The 22,273-nt window shown below is 37.0% G+C and overlaps 1 protein-coding gene across 1 annotated transcript in view; it reads right to left on the bottom strand.

Moving 5' to 3' along the window:
* Positions 1–22,273, bottom strand: part of MAN2A1 (mannosidase alpha class 2A member 1) — a 134,476-nt gene that overhangs the window by 69,589 nt on the left and 42,614 nt on the right. The window contains exons 8-11 of the mRNA XM_032206496.1: positions 19,704–19,881; positions 16,278–16,480; positions 1,439–1,624; positions 130–244 (exon numbers count right to left, since the gene is read on the bottom strand). Coding sequence (XP_032062387.1) covers positions 130–244; positions 1,439–1,624; positions 16,278–16,480; positions 19,704–19,881 — 682 coding nt within the window. The remainder of the gene's footprint in view (positions 1–129; positions 245–1,438; positions 1,625–16,277; positions 16,481–19,703; positions 19,882–22,273) is intronic.

The raw sequence follows: 22,273 nt of genomic DNA, 5'->3' as shown, positions 1-22,273 counted from the left end.
AACAGTGGTAAGGATATTCCTGAGCAAGCATTAGATGTAAATTTCAGTATGATTGTTTCCAGGCCACTCAAACTGCATTGAAAAAAATACTATTCACATTTCTAGAGAAAATTAAGAAAGATAGCTCACCATCTTAAGGAATGGAGTTGATGTATCATAATTATAAGCACCTTTATCCTTCAGGATAAGAATATGAGCAGAGTCAATTATAACTTTTTTCAAGTTCATTAGTGAGTGGAAAAGCCTGTTAAAAATTTTAAAGTAGTATTAGTTTTCACAAGTTGTTTTCTCTCAATGTGATAAAACTAAAAACTAAAAAAAAACAAAAAACAAAAAACAACAACAACAAAAAAACACAAACAGCATTTAAAAAAAAATCAAAAATATAAGTTTCAGAAAAGCATCATTTTAAGCACTGATATAGGTTGAGCTTATAAACAGATGGTTGCAATGGATGCAAAATGACCTGACTGCAAAACGTAGAAATATTCTGCATTACACTACATTTCTAGCTTGCATCCTGAAAATTAGGTACATTTCCACTCCACTGTTATATCACAAGATATGCCCCCTAAAGATATGCACCAGGTATTTTTTCAAAATGATGATCTCAGGGAAGTTTGTGTTTTACACATTTAGTTACCAATGTCTGAAGTAGACATAGGCCTGAAAAGTTGGTCTGACTAAAGATTGTTTTTAAGCAGGATTTGAGAAACCATAAGAAACACACAAATAATTAAATTAATTGTGTACCGGCACTTCCATTGTTTCAACTGATGCAAGGTTTACAAATTCAACACACACAGATGTGTAAATTTAAAGTAAAGGATTTTCTTCACTTTACAAATACTCTCTCACAATTAAGTGCATTGTACATGCTTATATCTCTTTTAGTCTATTATTTTAAAAAATAACACATTTATTGAATTTAAAAATACTCCGCATGAATGTAATAGGTTAAACAGAAGAGTAGTTCAAAAACATTTTAAATAATAATCTATTCAAAGCCATGCTCTACCATCAACAGTCAATCACCCACCTCAATTAATCAAATTCACTAATGCTTAACATTCCAATACGTAACCATTTTCTGAACTACGATATAATAAATGTATATGTCTAAAAATGGGCATATATCATACACTTTTTTTCCCCAAAATTCCACAAAGAAGCTTACAGAACATTTTGCCAATACTGAGAAAGCAAATACCTACCAGATATAAGAGGAATAAACAAAAACATACCAATTCAGTATACGATTGGAAACATTCAAAAGATTTTCCATGTTGAGAAAGAGAACATTATAGAAGGTACAGGATTTTCCAAGCTCTACTATGAGATATTACCATATAATACAATGAAGAAACTACAGTAACCAATAATACTGCAGTTTTAGTACTGAATATTTTGCTAGTGTGCATCTGTTTGAAATAATTACCTAGTGCCATAATCCACAACTACCCAATCTTTTGCTGTTCCTGTAATAGCATCATGATGCTGGAAGAGTCCAAGGTTCCTTCTAGCTTCTGTCAGCAATTTATAGTTATCCACTGAAGGAAATACACTCATCTTCTCAGATTTACCGGACTGTACCAAAGCCAAGTAGTACAGGATCTCAGCTGTCCTGGAAGCATAAAGAAAAATCAAATATTTTTAATAGGTTTAAAAAGCAAAATGCAACACACGTTTTATCTGATGAATAAATTTATGTTTTCTCCAATCTTTCAACATATCTGGTTCTTTAAATGAGTTATTTAAATGTTCATCTTGTATTTTTTAACCTGTTGCTAGCTTCAAACAGTTAAAAATCCCTACTGCACTTCATCAACTTCTGGTTTTATACCTTGTAAGCTTCCCGGAAGGTTTTTCAGTAATGGAAAATAGAGCTATAAAACAAAAATATGCCAGTACAAAATGCTATATTATTTTCAGAAATGTGTAAGGTATAAAAATTAGATCTTAAAGCAATGCAGTAAAATAGAATGTCATACAGGAGACATACAATTTCCATTTTACAAATCAACTTTTAAATAAATATTATCTTTAATACATAAATCCACAAATTCTATGTAATTTTGTAAATAACTGTATTGTATAAATATAATATGCAGTCTGTAAATACCTACATAGAAGTAGGTTTTCTATATACCTTTTTTACTGTAAGCAAAATAAATTTTTCAAAAGACTTATGTGGTTCATCCACAGTAAGCATTCACCTGATAGGTAAGATCTCTGTATACAAAAAATTTATTTTACAACAACATCAGTAACTATAATTACTAGTCTTCAGAATATCAAACAAATACCCATTAAAAAAAATCTTAGATACTACCAGTTAAATTTTTTTCCTATATACTTTTCCTAAAATGTTAGGATTCTGTTTTTAAACATGAAGTGTTTGAAATTCCTTTTCAAACTTTGAGGTTAATGAAGGTTTCTCATAGTTTAAGGAAACCAAGAAGTTATGGATTAATGTTATAAAAAGCAAAGAAAACAAAATAACACATTCTTGAAACAAATGTAAAACGAACTAATACGTAAATTTTTTTAAAAAATGTGGTAAATACCGTAACTTCTATATTTACCCAAGTTATAAATAAGTGCATGTGTTGAAGTTTAAATTAGGTATTAAAACACATAGGAAACTCAGTCTCGAGTTCTCAGCACAAGAATGCTGATCTGTTAGAGCGGGTCCAGAGGAGGGCCACGAAGATGATCAGAGGGCTGGAGCACCTCTCCTGCATAGAAAGGCTGAGAGAGCTGGGGGTGTTCAGCCTGGAGAAGAGAAGGGTCCAAGGTGACCCCATTGCGGCCTTTTAGTACTTGAAGGAAACATATAAAAAAGATGGAGAGCAACTCTTTGTTCAATCAGGTAATGACAGGACAAGGGGGAGTGGTTATAAACTAAAAGAGGGGTGATTAGAAGTTAAGAAGAAATTCTTCACTCAGAGAGTGGTGAGGCACTGGCACAGGTTGCCCAGAGAAGCTGTGGATTCCCCATGGCTGGAAGTGTTCAAGGCCAGGCAGAATGGGGCTTTGAGCCCTACTTTGCTCTAGTGGGTGGCATCCCTGTCTATGGCAGAGGGGTTGGAGCTAGGTCATCTTCCAAGGTCCCTTCCAACACAGGCTATTCTATAATTCTATGATTCTCATGTTGTGCATTGTTATCAATTGCTAACATGAAAAATGCCTTTGGATGCAGTTTGGTCTCTGTTTTTATGCATTGTACATATGAGAACTACGTAAAAACCTCAAGTGGCATGTGGCAAGTCATTTTATAGGAATAAATTCTATAAATGAAGGATGAAAGAGAAGGTTTACTTCAAATAACCACCACTGAACACTATCAAACAAAACTGAAAGACAATAGCCCTGTTCATTGTCATATTATCAGTATTTGAGGAAACGGATGAGATCCTGATCTCGCAGGTAAGATAGCTGTTGAAAAAGTTACATGTAAACTCAAACTCCTGAGTTATAAATTACATTTCCTTTAATTTCAGTACTAATGAGCAAGCTTAACAGCTGTCATCTCAATGCTGTTTAGTATAATTTCCTACATCTATGCATTCATTTCACTTCATCCTAGTACAACTTAACATGAAAGGAAAACACATATGATGTAGACAGAGAGGCATTAGATGCACACTCATCAAGTGGATAAACCCTATCTGAAAGCTTTACTTTTTTTTTTTTTTTTTTAATGGATTTAGCCACTAAATATTGACTCAACTGTAGCTATTAGAGAATTATATGTAGAATTAGAGAACACTAAAAACTTTAGACTTCCCTGACATTTTGCCTCCATATTTGGAAAAAAAAATAAAAAAAAAGAAAAAAAAAAGAAAAAAGAAATTCACTATTTATAAACAAAGTCACAACTTTAAAACCAAAAGAAGTTTTAAAATTAAAATGAAGCTGTGCAGTAAATATGGACATAGTTCCGTTTCGGCAAAATCTGAAGCACTTAAGTTCATCCTCCTCTTCCACACAGCCTCAAAAACTGAAGGAAGTTCCATTTCTAACACATGGTTTTCACATATGGTACTGATAAAATGTGCATAACCTTTTCTTTAGGAGCTGTGTTCCAAAATAAACATCAAATATTTGGGATATAATGAATAACGGTCTCTTAGATGCAGACTTTTCCTGTCAAGTCTCAATATTATTATAAATGTTAAAATAGTTTAAGAAGAAAGAAGAAATATTTTAAGTCAAAGAACAAAGACACACAGAAATAAAATGAGAAGAAATACTGTCTTAGAGAACAGTAACTTATGAGCAAGAGTTTACCTCTCTCAGATATTTCCACATATAAAGCTGTATAAAGTCTTGGTATTTCTCACCTCAATTTCAAACCACAGCACATTAGAAGCATGCCTAAAGCAGTTACCTACAAATTATCCAGTTTATTGTAATTTCTCCTTGTACCTCTAACTTGACATGACACTGCAAATAGACCAAAATTGCTTCACTAATTTCTCAAAAACTATACCGTGTTATATTTAGGTCACCTTCACGTGTAACTTATATAAATAATTTTACAAAGAGTTTCTGAACTCTTAAGATGTGTCCTGTTTTACCTATCTGTACGGATAAAAGCATGACCAAGCTCTAGCACACACACATGCCCTGAACCTGAATTATTTCAACAATCTTTTTTGTGGACTTCAAACAATTTTGCACATATTACATCCCTAATGAATGAAACTGTAGAATGCCTTCCTAACTTACTCCCAGCTATGTTGTTGCCTTTTGAATCTTTCTGTTAGTACATTAAATAAAGTTCTGGGCACTGCTATCACCACCCTGCATGAACTATTTCAACCTATATTTTAATATAGGTTGAAATAGCCTTAAAATTAAAATAATCAATCTGTCTAAAATAATTAACAATAACAATCTCCATTATGCAATTTTTAAACTTTCATGCACTTTCACTAATGCACAAAGCCAAAACCTTTCAAAACAGGAGAAAAAAAAAGAAACAAAGTATCTTCATAGGCAGTCATCATAGAGGTCCTGAAGCTGTATGCTGCACCACAATTTCCTGGATATTGAGTACCAGTGGAGTAGTCTTTAGTCCTGGTACTCCTAGCAAACCTAAAATTTTCCACCCGTGGCAAATGAGGGGTGAACCTGGAATGGGAGATAGCTATTTGTTCTTCTACATCTATATAGATAGGTATTTTCCGTTCCTGTTTCATTTCTCTACGTGCACAATCATATTCACACTATACAGACAGAAGAGCTCTTACAATGGAAATTTAACCAAGAAGCTTGGAGGAAAAGGCTTATTAGTGAAATATGATCAGAATATATTTCTTATTATTTTAAAGAAAAAAATAATAAAAAAAAGACAAACTCAAATTCTGCTCTTTACTTAGCTAATATGCTGTATTTGAAGCTTCTCCAGGCCTCTGACAGCAAACTTTTCAGAAAGACATATATTAAACTGGCAAGAACTCATTTATACATCTTGTTCTTAAATGTCATTCACAGATGCTATTGAAGGATGAAAGCCTTTGCAGGTACAACATTAGTAACGTGCTTTGATTTAATTTAAAAGAAATAGGGTTTGGTTTTCTCCCAGAGACTCACATATAAATCTAGCAACTTTTTCAGATATTGAAGTTAACTGACACTCTTACATGAATGAATATTTTAACAGTGTTAAGACAAAGTTGTAAACACCACAAATAAACTTGAAAGCCATCCACATGAAATTTTCTGCAACATAACTAATGAAAAACACAAAGATGAGAATAAAGTAAGTATAATATCTAAAACGTTTGAGAAAATTTGGCAAAGCTAAAATAAAAGTTAATTCTTGGTCTGCAGTCAATGAAAGCAAAAAAATAAATAAATAAATAAATAATAATAAAAAAAAACAACAATAAAATGAACCACCGCCACCAAAAATGGGAAATAGGAAATTTAGAGTATGAGGACATTGTCCGTCCTGTTTTCCATACATCTTGTCTTCTCCACCATCAGATTTTAAAAAGGCCATGTTTTCACGGATGATCAAAGATTCTTAAGATAATTACATCTGTCTCATTAGCTTTTTTATTATTCATAATGTCAGTAAAGTAATCAAAAAATAAAGTGGATCTAAGAAAATCACTGTCCTGGTTTTAGTTAGAACAGAATTAATTTTCTTCCTAGTAGCTGGTGGAATGCTGTGTTTTGGCTTAGGATGAGAAGAGTGCTGATAACACCCCGATGTTTTAATTGTTGCAGAGCAGTGCTTACACCAAGCCAAGGACACCTCAGACTTTTGCTCTGTCCTGCCAACAGGCAGGCTGGGGGTGCAGTAAGAGCTGGGAGGGGACAAACCCAGGACAGGTGACCCGAACTAGCCAAAGGGGTATTCCATACCATCTGACGTCATGCTAAACAATATATAGGGGTGGCTAGCCGGGGGGAGGGGGCCGGACTGCTCGGGGTTAGGCTGGGCATCGGTCAGCGGGTGGTGAGCAATTGCATTGTGCATCACTTGTTTGTACATATTATTATTACTTTCCTATTATCACCATTGTAACATTATTATTATTATTGTTATTATTATTTTGTTATTATTATTTTCCTGTCTTATTAAACTGTCTTTATCTCAACTCACGGGCTTCACTTTCCATTTCTCTCCCCCGTCCCAGAGAGGGAGGGGGGAGGGTGAGCGAACGGCTGCGTGGTGTTTAGCTGCCAGCTGGGTTAAACCACGACAGTCTTTTTGGCGCCCAACGTGGGGCTCGAAAGGTTGAGATAACGGCAGATCTGACCACAGTGTGTTAAACTAAAATTGGTGTAAGTATTAGACCTGCTTAATAGTCACTTGTCATAATGCTGATTGCTTTAATCTCAACTCTGCTGCGCCTGTTTTCCAAATTGAGTATTATAGTACATTATTTTCCGTATTTGCTCTCTGTCATGTTGTTTATCCTCTCCGGGCCCTGGTTTCAGATCATTATGGTACTGAGTGTTGTAGCAATGGCTTATGAGACGATGAGATATCTGGTCATGACTCTAACTTGGTATTTGTACTTAGTAACATCGTCAACTCTGTATTTTGGAAACTGTATCTTGGAAACTATTAGCAATTATACCTATTGCTTTTTTCCGTTAGGAAGTCAATCTGTGGAGGGGAAAGGGGAAGATATTTTTTCTTACTTGATTACTCTCCCTTTCTCCTTCACCACCCCTGTATCCTCCTGGATCACTATGCCTTCCTCCTTCACCACCCTCTTACCCTCCGAGCTTGCTACAATAGCTCTCCAAGATATTGAATATCCTTGGGATACTCAGACCAGCATAGTCTTGTTGTTCTGCCTCCTGAATGCACTTCAGGTTCTGCTTAAAGTTAAACAACTACTTAGGAAGCTCATCCGGAGATCTGCCCGGAGGCAGTATAGTTGTGGGTGGCAGGGAGTATGGGAGGATATGGGCAGGCATCTAGAGCAGTTGGCACCCCCAGTGTTTTGGAAAATCTACTGCGACCCTAGAGGCACGGGTACGTGAGTTGCAAAAGAAAACAATCAAGAAAAAGGGATTCTCTGAAAAGTTTGCTGCTCCAACTTCCAGCAGACAGTCCTTCAAACACAGAAATGAAGAAGATTCTGACCAGGATTAGGGGAGCCCTGCCTCCAGCCAGGGGGAGGAAAGGGACAATCGAGTTTATTGGACTGTGTGGATTCGATGGCCTGGCACGTCAGACGCACAGAAGTATAAGGCTTTAGTAGACACCGGTGCACAATGTACTATAATGCCATCGAGCTATAAAGGACCAGAGCCCATCTATATTTGTGGAGTGACAGGCGGATCTCAGCAGTTGACTGTATTGGAGGCTGAAGTGAGTCTGACTGGGAATGAGTGGGAAAAGCACCGCATTGTGACTGGCCCGGATGCTCCATGTATCCTTGGCATAGACTATCTTAGAAGAGGATATTGCAAGGACCCAAAAGGGTTCCGATGGGCTTTTGGTATAGCTGCCTTAGAGACAGAAGGCATTAAACAATTATCTACCTTGCCTGGTCTCTCAGAGGACCCCTCTGTTGTGGGGTTGCTGAGGGTCGAAGAACAGCAAGTGCCAATCGCTACCACAACTGTGCACCGGCGGCAATATCGCACTAACCGGGACTCCCTGATTCCCATCCATAAGCTAATTCGTCAATTGGAGAGCCAAGGAGTGATCAGCAAGACTCATTCACCTTTCAATAGTCCCATATGGCCAGTGCGAAAGTCTAATGGCGAGTGGAGACTAACAGTGGACTATCGTGGCCTGAACGAAGTGACGCCACCACTGAGTGCTGCAGTGCCGGACATACTGGAACTTCAGTACGAACTTGAATCGAAGGCAGCCAAGTGGTACGCCACAATTGATATCGCTAATGCATTTTTCTCCATCCCTCTAGCAGCAGAGTGCGGGCCACAGTTTGCTTTCACTTGGAGGGGAGTCCAATATACTTGGAATCGACTGCCCCAGGGGTGGAAACACAGCCCTACCATTTGCCATGGGCTGATCCAGTCTGCACTGGAGCAGGGGGAAGCTCCTGAACACCTGCAGTACATCGATGACATTATTGTGTGGGGTGACACAGCAGAGGAAGTTTTCGAGAAAGGGAAGAAAATAGTCCAAATCCTTCTGAAAGCCGGTTTTGCCATAGAACAAAATAAAGTCAAAGGACCTGCACGAGAGATCCAGTTTTTAGGAATAAAATGGCAAGATGGGCGTCGTCAAATCCCAATGGATGTGATCAACAAAATAACAGCTATGTCTCCACCAACTAACAAAAAAGAAACACAGACTTTCCTAGGTGTTGTGGGGTTTTGGAGAATGCACATCCCAAATTACAGTCTGATTGTAAACCCGCTCTACCAAGTAACCCGTAAGAAGAATGAGTTTGAATGGGGCCCCGAACAACGACAAGCCTTTGAACAAATCAAGCAGGAAATAGTCCATGCAGTAGCCCTTGGGCCAGTTCGAACAGGACCAGATGTAAAGAATGTGCTCTACACTGCAGCCGGGGAGAACGGCCCCACCTGGAGCCTCTGGCAGAAAGAACCTGGGGAAACTCGAGGTCGGCCCCTGGGGTTTTGGAGTCGGGGATACAGAGGATCTGAGGCCCGCTATACTCCAACTGAAAAGGAGATACTGGCAGCATATGAAGGAGTTCGATCTGCTTCAGAGGTGGTCGGTTCTGAAGCGCAGCTCCTCCTAGCACCCCGATTGCCAGTACTAGGCTGGATGTTCAAGGGAAGGGTCCCTTCTACGCATCATGCAACTGATGCTACGTGGAGCAAGTGGGTTGCACTGATTACTCAGCGGGCTCGAATAGGAAACCCCAGTCGCCCAGGAATATTGGAAGTGATTATGGACTGGCCAGAAGGCAAATACTTTGGGATGTCATCCGAGGAGGAGGTGGGTCGTGCTGAAGAAGCCCCACTGTACAACCAGTTACCAGAGAATGAAAAGAAATATGCCCTGTTCACTGATGGGTCCTGTCGTATTGTGGGGAAGCATCGGAGATGGAAGGCTGCTGTATGGAGCCCTACACGACGAGTTGCAGAAGCTGCTGAGGGAGAAGGTGAATCGAGTCAGTTTGCAGAAGTGAAAGCCATTCAGCTGGCTTTAGACATTGCTGAACGAGAAAAATGGCCAGTTCTCTATCTCTACACCGATTCATGGATGGTAGCAAATGCCCTGTGGGGATGGTTACAGCAATGGAAGCAAAACAACTGGCAGCGTAGGGGCAAACCCATCTGGGCTGCTGCATTGTGGCAAGATATTGCTGCTCGGGTAGAGAACCTGGCTGTGAAAGTACGTCACGTAGATGCTCATGTGCCCAAGAATCGGGCTACTGAAGAACATCAGAACAACCAGCAGGTGGATCAGGTTGCTAAAATTGAAGTAGCTCAGGTGGATCTGGATTGGCAGCATAAAGGTGAATTATTTATAGCCCGATGGGCCCATGACACCTCAGGCCATCAAGGTAGAGATGCAACATACAGATGGGCTCGTGATCGAGGGGTGGACTTGACCATGGACGCTATAGCACAGGTTATTCATGACTGTGAAACATGTGCTGCAATCAAGCAAGCCAAACGGTCAAAGCCTCTTTGGTATGGAGGACGATGGCTGAAATATAAATATGGAGAGGCCTGGCAGATTGATTACATCACACTCCCTCAAACTCGCAATGGCAAGCGCCACGTACTTACAATGGTGGAAGCAACCACCGGATGGCTGGAAACATATCCTGTGCCTCATGCCACCGCCCGGAACACTATCCTGGGCCTTGAAAAGCAAGTCCTATGGCGACATGGTACCCCAGAAAGAATAGAGTCAGACAATGGAACTCATTTCCGAAACAACCTTATAGACACTTGGGCCAAAGAACATGGTATTGAGTGGGTGTATCACATCCCCTATCATGCACCAGCCTCCGGGAAAGTTGAACGATACAACGGACTGTTAAAGACTACATTGAAAGCAATGGGCGCTGGAACATTCAAAAATTGGGATACGCATTTGGCAAAGGCCACCTGGTTAGTCAATACTAGGGGATCTGCCAACCGAGCTGGACCTGCCCAATCAAACCTGTTACGTACTGTAGATGGGGATAAAGTTCCTGTAGTGCATGTAAGAAATATGCTGGGTAAAACAGTCTGGGCTACTCCTGCCTCAGGAAAAGGCAAACCTATTCATGGAATTGTTTTCGCTCAGGGACCTGGATACACTTGGTGGGTGATGCAAAAGAACGGAGAGGTCCGGTGTGTACCTCAAGGAGATTTAATACTGGGTGAGAATAGCCCATGAACTGAATTGTACCATGTTAATTACTATATAATACTGTATGTTATCACTACTATGACTACTGTAGGTGACTAATTAGAATGTATGGAAAAGAGTGTAACCTGAGCATGACATAAATGGTATGGAATAAGGGGTGGATAGATGTCCTGGTTTTAGTTAGAACAGAATTAATTTTCTTCCTAGTAGCTGGTGGAATGCTGTGTTTTGGCTTAGGATGAGAAGAGTGCTGATAACACCCCGATGTTTTAATTGTTGCAGAGCAGTGCTTACACCAAGCCAAGGACACCTCAGACTTTTGCTCTGTCCTGCCAACAGGCAGGCTGGGGGTGCAGTAAGAGCTGGGAGGGGACAAACCCAGGACAGGTGACCCGAACTAGCCAAAGGGGTATTCCATACCATCTGACGTCATACTAAACAATATATAGGGGTGGCTAGCCGGGGGGAGGGGGCCGGACTGCTCGGGGTTAGGCTGGGCATCGGTCAGCGGGTGGTGAGCAATTGCATTGTGCATCACTTGTTTGTACATATTATTATTACTTTCCTATTATCACCATTGTAACATTATTATTATTATTGTTATTATTATTTTGTTATTATTATTTTCCTGTCTTATTAAACTGTCTTTATCTCAACTCACGGGCTTCACTTTCCATTTCTCTCCCCCGTCCCAGAGAGGGAGGGGGGAGGGTGAGCGAACGGCTGCGTGGTGTTTAGCTGCCAGCTGGGTTAAACCACGACAATCACCTTTTGGTGATGCTTGGTACTCTATTTGTAAAGGTTTGGGTTTTTTTGAATGAATAGCTGCCACTTACCAATCACTGTTAGCCTTACAAATGCTTTCTTTTACTCTAAGGGTCTAACATCCTTGTTTTTGTACAGAAAGTAAGCATAATGCTTCTAACATTTCAAATTAACATCTCAAACATTCTGATTAGATTTCCAAAAAAGGTTTTAACAGGGTTTTCTTTTAGCACACACACGAAAAGATATATATTCTATATAAAATACACTTAAAATTAGATGTTACATGTTTTCTTCTGGGTTTATGCATTATTTGACCATATAAACTGTCAAACACACAAACAGGTTTGTTCTACCTGCCAGAACTGAATTTGCATAGATATTTTCATAGCTCTAATACAGAAATGAAGTATTTAATTCAAGATCACAATTTCACCTGCGTTATGCCACCTGAATATATTTATAGAATAAGTAATACCTTTTCTGTTTTGATTTCCTAAATTTTCAGTAAACACAGTATGCTATTAGACATTTCTGTAAATGACTAGCTTCAACATATTTTACAATCTGTACATGTTCAATATCTCCAATTTCAAAAGTTGAATTGTTTTAAATTTTGCTAAAATTTGAATTTTACAGAAAACTACATCCAGCATACAAAAAAAAGAAATCAGAGTGAAAGTCTTAATACAGCACACTTTAGCAATCAGCCACCTGTTCATTTCAGCACCCATTCTAGAAATTCAATTTTGTGGCATACTACAGAGCACTATGAAATGTTGAGCAAGGTTAGCAGCATATTTTTTAAACAAGCTCTGCTGAGCATAACGAATAGTAAAGCTGCTGTTTAGAACTACTCTGAAAAACCTAAAATAATGATCTGAAAAGTACAGATGGGAGAAGAAAACGAGGTCAGAATCTCAAGTCTTTAGTTTTCACAAAGCAATAAAGTCAACATCTGTAAGACATGTTCCAGATCTTTTTTTTTTTTTTTTTTTAAGAGTAGAATGAAATTAAGGTAAGTATTCAAACTGATACCAACCAATCTGAGTAACATTTTTAAGCTCTTTTCAAAGAAGGCCACAGACTCACCAAGCAATTGTTTCTCTCAAAAAATTGTCAGCCCTACAGACATTTAGCCACAAATAAAATATCAGTCTTTTTTCTTCACATACAAAAAAAGAACAGGTCAAAGGTCTTATACTGTCCAGTGCAAAAGTTCAATTCACACCATGAACCCTCTTCAATTTATCTAGTAATAACAAGTGAACTAACAAACATCTTGTTAACTCAACAGCTTTTGACCACAGGTTCCAGTAATAAACTAGTTAATCCTTTCTGTAAAGCCTTCCTTATGAAACACAACTCCCCCTTCATAATTGAGTCAGATTTCAAAGCAACATTACTCAGAGAACAAAACACTGCTTCCAGGAAGGGTCAGAATGTAAAAGGGACTATAATGTGGGTCTGATAGTGACTGATAATCTCATACCACTACAGAAAGAAAAATAACAATGGCTGGTTAAATCACTACAAGAAAAGCAAACTGGCATATATCTTTGTAGCCCTACCTCTAGAGATGATAAATTTTAGCTTTAAGTTAAAGCAATTCCCATAAGGTAAAGTACTAGCAGAGTACAAAAATATCATTAGTTGACATAAAATACTACAATACCAAGCTTTTGTGGATCCAAAAACGCAACCATGGAGTTAAGCAAATAAGAATTAAACATAAAAATGAAAGTCCTGGAGCATATAAATATTTCAGATCACTCACTAAAGAAAGATTACTATTATTTAATTTATATTGGGATTGAGTAAAACATGTGAACACTGACAAAACAGAAAATTAATTTGCGTTTCTATGACACTTGTAATTGCTATCAATGGAGATCTAATCCAATTCACAGCTGCTTTCAAAACACCCTGTCAAATAGTGAAATTATTAATAAAAACAACTTTTGTTATTTGCTGAGAATTTGGCTGCAAACATGTGGCAACATACAAACATATGTTTATCCAACTCAGACTGGCATTTAAAAACTAATCTTGCAAAAAAATAAGTTCACAGTAAGATATAAATTCCCATTAAGAGCTGTATCAAGCTGCAATTTTGCTACATTGTTGGCAATATTTGAATTTTGCAGACCTCAATACAAACTTATATTTTTTCCTGAACAGATATAACTAGGTAAAGATAAACAGTAAATTTAAAATGGGACCAAGAAGAGCTTTTTGTTTTATACATTTTAAGCTCGGACTTTAAACCAGCTGTCAGCAGTCTCCAAAGTGGGGTGCATGCACCTCAAAGGATGTGCAGAATGATCCACTGGGGTGCAAGAATATTTTCTACCATTAATAAATATTTTACTCGATAATAGATAATATTAATAATTTATTAATATTATCGTGAGAGAGGTGTCGGTCTCAGCTCCCTACTGAGAGGACACAATGGGAAGAGCACAAAGCTACACCAAGAGAGGTTCAGACTGGATATTAAGGAAAAATATCTTTACTGTGAGGGTGGTCAAACACTGGAACAGGCTTCCTGAAGAGGTGTTTGATGCCCTGTGCCTGTCAGTATTCAAGAAGCATTTCAGTATTGACTTGAATAATATACTCTTAACTTTTTGGTTAGCCATGAAGCAGACAGACAATTGGAACTGATATCTTTAGGTTCCTTCCAACTCAATTATTCTATAATTATTAATGAACAAATTTATATTGCGGGTGCCTGGTCACAAGTTTTTTGTTGTTTTTTTTTTTTTTTTTTTTTTTTACTGACAGGATGGAAAACGTTTGAAGACCTCTGCTATCCCTGATCATCCCATTCTGCTAAAAAACACTACTGTTTTTGAGACCTCAACCAAGTATCTCAATTTCAATTTGCCTCTCATTTTATTTATTAAATAAAATATAGCAATAACGTTACAATAAAACTAAGACTTTAAAACATTCTTGTATCACCTGTACAAATATAAAGGTTAAAAAAATCCAAGATAAATAAAGCATAAAAATAAATCTAGTTATACAGTGCACACTCTTTGCAAGCACACCATATCCTACTAAAATTGTTTTGACTCCAAGTCCAAATACCATTCCTTAGATTTCAGCAACACTGTCTCAGATTTGCGTCAGATAAAAAGGTATCTTTTCAATGAGATTTAAAAACTAGTGAAAAAAATGCATGCAAGATATTCTGAAAAGCAGCATGTACAGAATGAAAGGCTCACACATTGAGAAGAGCAACATTCAGACCAACTGGTGAGCAAGCAGACCACACTAGATAACACAGGCAATAAGAAGAAACCACTAAGCCAGTACTGAAAACATTTCAATATCAAGACAATACGAAACACAAAAACACAGCATCATTTTAATAAGCTTTAGGCATATGCACTGATCATTTTCCAAAACCAAAACACTACAGAAGTCATTTCTCTATCTTTACTACAGTATTTTTACATTCTTCTGCTGAAGGGAATTTGTCATTCCTCCTAACTTTGGTCTTGTTTTTCTTCTTTTTGCAGACTCTTTGGGTTCCTTCCTCCCTGCTTTGAAACTTGTGAAGCTTCTTTTCTCCTTACTACTCACTGCAATACATTCAAAGTTTTTGTTACATCGTCTCTTCCTAAACACCTTTTTCAGTCTCAGGCCCTCACTTTTACATTTCTTAGTCTTCCCATTGTTCCCATTTCTTCTTAACTAATTTTCTTGATTTCCCTCAGGTCACTCACTCTGTAATCTTATGAGTTCAGAGAGAAGACTAAAAAAGCCACTTTAATTACAAGAAAAACAGACATTACAGACCATGGAGAAGCTGCATTCCAAGTTTGTACAGCCTCCACTGCTGAAGTAAAGACTTGATTCCTCGGAAGGAGGAAGAAAACACAAATACTTTTTTTTTTTTTTTTTTTTTTTTTTTAAGGACAGCTTAGCATTATGCAGTTTTTCTCTAGCCCAAAAGGGTCTGAACTGAAAATAGAAGCAGCACAGGAGGCAGGATCTGTGCTTCAGAAGGTCCTTCCACAAGACAAAATATATCCTTTGCCTTTGAGGTTTCCTTTGAACAATAATCTTTTGGAAGTAGAATTCCCAAGTTTTGAGAACAGGTGAGAAATCCAAAGTTCACATCCCATGCACCTGTCCAAAGTATATTTCTGAAGACTTAAAATACAATTGAGTCTTTTTGCAGTGTATCCTATCTACCGCTCCCACAAAGGAGAACCATTTAATTACTGTTACCAAAATTCAGCAATAATTTTTTTCTTAAAAAAAGATGCAAACACTTTTCAGGTCAGTCCTCAGTCTGAGGTCACACAATGTTCCTGGCTACTTCTAAACTGCCTCTGACCCTTGCAGAACTCTGAGACCAAAAAATGATCTGATTGTAACCCAAATTCAACACAAAGAAATAAAAGACATGCTACCTGCTATTTTTCATGGATTCAGGACTTGCTGGTAACTTGAAATACCTTAGAACAACTTATTTGCTTGAATGGAAAAATATAACTATATTTCTGTGTATTTATTAAAATTTTAGGTACATTGCTAATCTTCATAACTATAGAACTGCAGTTGGAAGCTATTAGACTACCTTTATTGTAAGTAAACTTAAAATATACTTATCAAATTAAGTTTCCATCCTTCCAATATATTTTTTCATATATTCATCTCCCCATGTGTTATGACATACGTTATCCATTTGCTGGAGAGTAGTATTTACCGTAAATAGGATTCTAGGACTCTATCCAGTCGTTTATAGAAGGGTCGCGATGTAAAGTATCCACTCCAGTAATGATGATCTCTGTCTGCATAGGTGAAGAAGTCTCCACTTACAACAGGAAAAAGTGAACTGCTGCTCTTTTCACCCAAATCGCTTTCTTTGCGCAAAGCTTCAAAGTAATCTGATAAAGTTCCAAACTGTGCCTGAAAGAAAAATTAAAGTTACTATGACATAGTTAAGACATCAGAAGAGAATTAGCATCCTTGCTTTCATATTCAAGGAATATGCCAGTCTTCAAGCAGAATTACAACAGAAATGCAGTTTCCCTGCACAGTTTTCAGACAAAGGGAACAGTTCTTCCATAAATTCTTCATGAATTTCCAATCCAAGTGGTGTGATTTATTTTTTATTTTTTGCTTTTTAAGTATGCATCAATATCTAAAATACAAGCTAAATGTTAACAAGGAGCAGAAGCATCCTTTTGTGTCTTATGACTAAGTCTAATACATGTGCAAAGTAATAGCTCAGTATTACTTAATTAGAGGTCTGGACTAAATAAGTAACAATCTAATTCAACAAGAACATAGCTGTCTCAATCTTGCTTTTTCAAAATTAACACTACTGTGTTCCAGAATCTACAATATATGTTTAACCCATGATGACTCCTGATCAGAATATAAAAAAATAAAAATTAGCCTTTTAATAGCTTTTTTTTTTTTAATCTACATTCAAATAAATTGTTGTTTATTAATATGTAACATAACAGAGGGGCATAAAAATTAATTATATTTTTTATTAATTATAAAATCAGTATTAAAAATGTTCAGAAAAAAATAATGCAATAACGTTAGCCCTTTACAGGGTACTTCAAAAGACTGTACCTTCAAACTTAAGGGGCACAAAAATTGAATAAAGGGAGCAGAAGGAAGTGATGTCAATGTTGTCAGCATTAAGAGATATTGTCAAAGCACCTAAGGAAGGCAAACTGGATTTTGGTAGTGGAAAAACAATTAGTAAAGTAAGAATAGCACTGTGCAGAAGACCATGTTACCACAAGCATCCTTAAAATAAACTTTTCAAATTAAAACTTGTAGTTATCATTAAGTTATGGAATGTCCATGTATCTTAGTTTTAACAACAAGCATACAAACTAGCATGCTACCATTTACAATAACAAAAACAAGCTTTTGAGAACATTTTTTTTAAATTCAGTTCCTTTGACTTGAAGTAACAGGAACTTAACTCTGAAAATAAAGATGTCCTATTTCAGCATTTGGTATTCACTTTTCAAAATTATTCAGAAGAAGCAAGTATCTGTTAGGTGGACAGAATGTGGTAACTTCCCAGTGCAAATGGCAGTAAAGCAAAGAAGATGACATCACCACAGAAATCCAAGTATTAGTGATCCTTGCCTTAGCAGTCACTTCTCGGAAACCTGTCCCTCACTTTCATATACCCATACATAGTTCTGAAGAAAAATGAACAGACCAAGAGAAATCCCAAATCTGCATGGTGGGTTACACCAGAAAAAGGAAGCCTCACTGGAGGAACCAGCAAAGTTGAAGAAAATTTAAATTCATGTCAGGTGAGTGAAAAAAAGGTGAAATAACCTGGAAGAGTCCTCTACTGGCATATTAAAAGTCTCTGTTTAATAGATCTCCATTAGAGGTTAAGCTACCTGAAAAGCTAAATAGTTCTTACTATTACTATGGTACTTGTATTGTACGTATTACTACTGATTATTATCCAGCATATAATCTTTGGACCGTTAAATAGCTGGTAGCATGAGGATCTCAGTGCTACAGACATATTGTACTGGGTCTGGCTGGGATGTTAACTTTCCCTGCAGCAGCCCGTACAGTGCTGTGCTCTGCACTTGTAGCTGGAACAGCAGTGTTATCACACCAGTGTTGTGTCTGCTGCTGAGCAGCAGTGGCACAGCATCGGGCCTCTCTCCAACCCTCCTAGGGGGTGGGCAAAAAGTGAGAAGAGAAACATCACCAGGGCAGCTGACCTAAACCAGCCAAAGGGATATTCCATATCGTGTGATGTCACACCCAGCAATAAAAGGTGGAAACGGGAAGAAGAGGGGAGGGGTGGGCTCTTGTGAAAACATCGGTTCTCCTACCGAACACCAGCTATGTGCGTTAAGGCCCTGCTTCAAGGACATGGTCAATCATCGCTCATTTGTGGGAAGTAGAGAGCAATTTCTTTCCTCTGCACTTCCACATAGCCTTCATTTATTTTATTTGTTTGTTTTCCTCCCTTCTTTTTATTTTCCCTTTCCCCCTCCCTTTTCCCCTTTCCCTTTTTACTTCCCTTTAGTTAAATTGTTTAGTTCATAATTATCTTTATTTTATTATTATTATTATTATTTCCCTTTAATTAAATTATCCTTATCTCAGTCACTGAGTTGTTCTTTGCTTTACTTCTCCCCCTCCTCATCTAAAAAGAGGGGGAGTGACAGAGTGGTTGTGGGGTTTAACTGCCCAGCACGGTAAAACCACCACACATATCCACTACATAAACATCTCAAATTTGACTGAAAGGGTAAATAAGATTAGAGAGGCAGAGTAGACAGTCCTCTAGGTAGTCAATCATTTTCTCTATTCATTTGTATATTATATTCCTGGACCTTTTCTTCACAACAAATGTCCTAAAAACAAACCAGGATTATTTAGAGCAGTTGGGTAGTTAGATATGGCAAGCAGTTATGTGAAAATGATCATCCGTTTGCTTCTTAAGACCAAGACAAAACAGGAAACTATCCTAGACAACAAAGCTCTTAAGGAAGAACTGTGAACTCTTTACGTAGAACCTTTACGTAATCAAGGTTCTTAGAAAGTTGATCTTGACCTCTTAATTGCCTGTGAAATTAAACTCCACTAACGAAACTGCAGCACAAGGTGAAATTTCTGCTGCTAAGCTCGTACTGCCAAGCGTAAATGACACCTGTTTCAAAAACTAAAATAAAATAAGAATAATAAGGAAAAAAACCACTACCTACACAAATAAGGAGACAGGCTGTAATGCCTGATACGCTAGATGCATACTTCTAGAACTTTCCTTATGTTCTGATACTAAAAACAATAATTTTAAATAAACTTTTAAATAAAAACAAACCCTGTTAGTTTTAAAGAACAAAGCCTGAAGCCTGTGGGGAAAAAAAAAAAATACTAGTAAACAAATCAAACCTGAAAAACTGCTCTCTAAAATAATCTAGTTTGGATATTATTTATAGGTTTCAAGCAGACAATACCAATTTTGCTTTGGAGGGAGAGGAAATGTTAAAGCTAAAAAAAAAATCTGTCTAAACAAACTAACTTCTATTACATTACTAGTTAACTAAATCTCCACCAAAATAAAAGTAATTTAAAAATATTAATAAATACTGTTTTCTCCACAATCCATAAAAAATGCATTTACCTTAACATGCAATTCAGGATGAGCATTCATATAATCAAACAGCTTCTGATAATTCTGGTACTGTTGATCCCATTCTGAGCTCTCAGCATAGCGGAAATCATCCCCTAGTGGAGCCAACAGAACTTTAGTACGGAAAAGCTTTGACTTCTTTCTGTATTGATCTAAAATCATCCAAGCCCTTGGAAAAACAAAACAAAACAAAACAATGCAATTCAGAAGACAGAAGAATAAAGTTCAGTATTTGAAACAATTCTTAGATATCAACTTGTACATTAGGGTAACCCTAAACAAGGCATACAAAACTTTTTGATTCATTTTGTAACAAAACGCTGGATGCAATTCCCTCCACTGGGACACCACATTCAACCAATTGCTGCAAACATTATGCTAATTAAATCCTCCAATAAGCTTATCAAGCTCCATCTTAAACTGTAGGTCAGTCTTCATCAATTTGTTCCTGTGCCAAAACTAACCTTCAGTTTAAATTATGTTTACCTGTTTTATATTTAGATAACAATCCTAATCCTCTCTAGCCTCTATTTAAAATAATAAGCAAGCTCTTCTCATCCCCTCCTGTAATTCCCTTGGACACCTTGCTTTATATCTGCATGTCCTTGACAGAAAAAAAGCCCATAAATTAATCTTCTAGGAACTCCAGCCTTGTAGAAAAAAAAATCTGGTGGAAGACCACTGCTAATAATTACTCTTCCCCCTTCAGACAACTTCTTGCCTGTCTTACAGTCAAGCCCTCTTAACCTTGAAAAGAAAAAAAAAAAAAAAAAGAGCTTTAAAACAAACAAACAAAAAAATGAAGCGTAGAAAAGCCACTGAAATTCTCCTTCAGCACCTATTCAATCTTTGGCAAGGAAAATATCAGTTCTTTCATTAAGCAGAAGATTACAAGTATTAAGAGTTATAGGTCTGAGGTCTGGGTTGTTGAAAAGATCCATTTCCCTCCCCCATCAACACAGTCCCTATCAAAATCTTCAAATGTTGATCCTCTGTAAATAAAGTTATGGGAATAATGCTAGTAAGGAGTATAAAGCATAATAATATATACGAGAAAACAGAAATACGAATGAGAAAAAGTATCAAAGAGAAAACAGCAGCAAACTCCATATTCCAATAAGCTTTTTGTCCAGAAGTCTCAAAAGCAGTCCACTATCATTTATTTTGAATTCATACTCAAAGATATAAACACTTCTGCAAGAATCAAAACAAATTCAATATATTTGAAACCCATATTTAGTTGATCAACAGGTCAAGGTCTGTCCATTTGCTTATCAGATTTTAAAAGTATTGAGTAAACACAAGGTCTGAATGTACACTGGAGGGAGGAAGGCAGCACAAAATCTGCAGTTGAAGATCTGCAGTTCTGCTGACATTAGAATACACCCAACTGGCAGCTTTCCTCCTGCCTCTCCCCTCTGTCTATAGCATAATTTATTGCTCAGATTACCAAGTATTTATCAGTTATTTTCCACAACTTTCAACAAGATGCTGATTTTAATATAAAGTCTTCTCCACACAACCCATATACAACAATTAGTGTAACTGAAGACTTGATTCTACCTTACAAGAAGCCAGCCTAAATTTTCCATACATTCTATTCTTAGAAAGATACTTTACTTTTTGGATCCCCTTGAAGAAATAAAAAACAACAACAACAACAACAACAAAAACTGTTAAGAAAGGGTATAGGTAACAGGATATTTGTCTTTGCCATCTCTCCTCAAAGTCCTCCTCTAGTTGTTTTCCCTTTTCCCTCTCCCTCCCCCAAATCTACTGCAAAATTCATCAGTGTTGTTCACAGTTTCTTCAAAGTACTTTAGTCTATAGAATACTTAAGATAATTTTAGGGCAGCAGTGGGATCCAGTGAAAACAAGTTTCATATCAGTTGCAAAACACCAATGAAAAATCTGATGTATCAAGTCAGGTATATCTAGTAACATCAACAACAACAACAAATTATTTATTGTTTAGTATATTAATTTATTGATAACATTTATTCATTGTTTAAAATTTAATAATAAATTATAATAATAAATGGATTGTTGTTATTATTAATGCACAAGTTGCTCTCAATTTCTTAAATTATTATTTTATTTGAAGTAGAAGAAATTATTTCTGATGAAAGAGTCATCAGGAACACTTGGACAGAATTTTCTGAAGAAAAGAATTCTGTAAAAAACGAAACAAAACAAAACAAACACCTGAGATTCCACCATGATTCGTGAATTTTGTCCCCTTAGGTAAAGGTGCATTCTGATATATGTTTATCCTACACAGCTGAATAAAAATCCAGAAACCAATGGAAAAAAAAAGTCATGATAAACTTTTTCTATCCCTGTAATAATAGCTATACCATATCAGCAGCAACTCCATTTTAATGACTTTTATTTTACAACAAATTTGCTTTCATAAAGTTAAAAATTCTACTAATTGTTGACAGAACAAGGGGGAATGGGCGAAAGTTGCAGCAGGGGAGGTTTAGGTTGGATATTGGGAAGAATTTCTTTACTGACGGGGCTGTTAAGCATTGGAATGGGCTGCCCAGGGAAGTGGTGGA

This window comes from Aythya fuligula, chromosome Z (assembly GCF_009819795.1).
Source record: "Aythya fuligula isolate bAytFul2 chromosome Z, bAytFul2.pri, whole genome shotgun sequence".
Taxonomy (NCBI): Eukaryota; Metazoa; Chordata; class Aves; order Anseriformes; family Anatidae; genus Aythya; species Aythya fuligula.
This window is presented reverse-complemented; position numbering and strand designations above follow the sequence as displayed.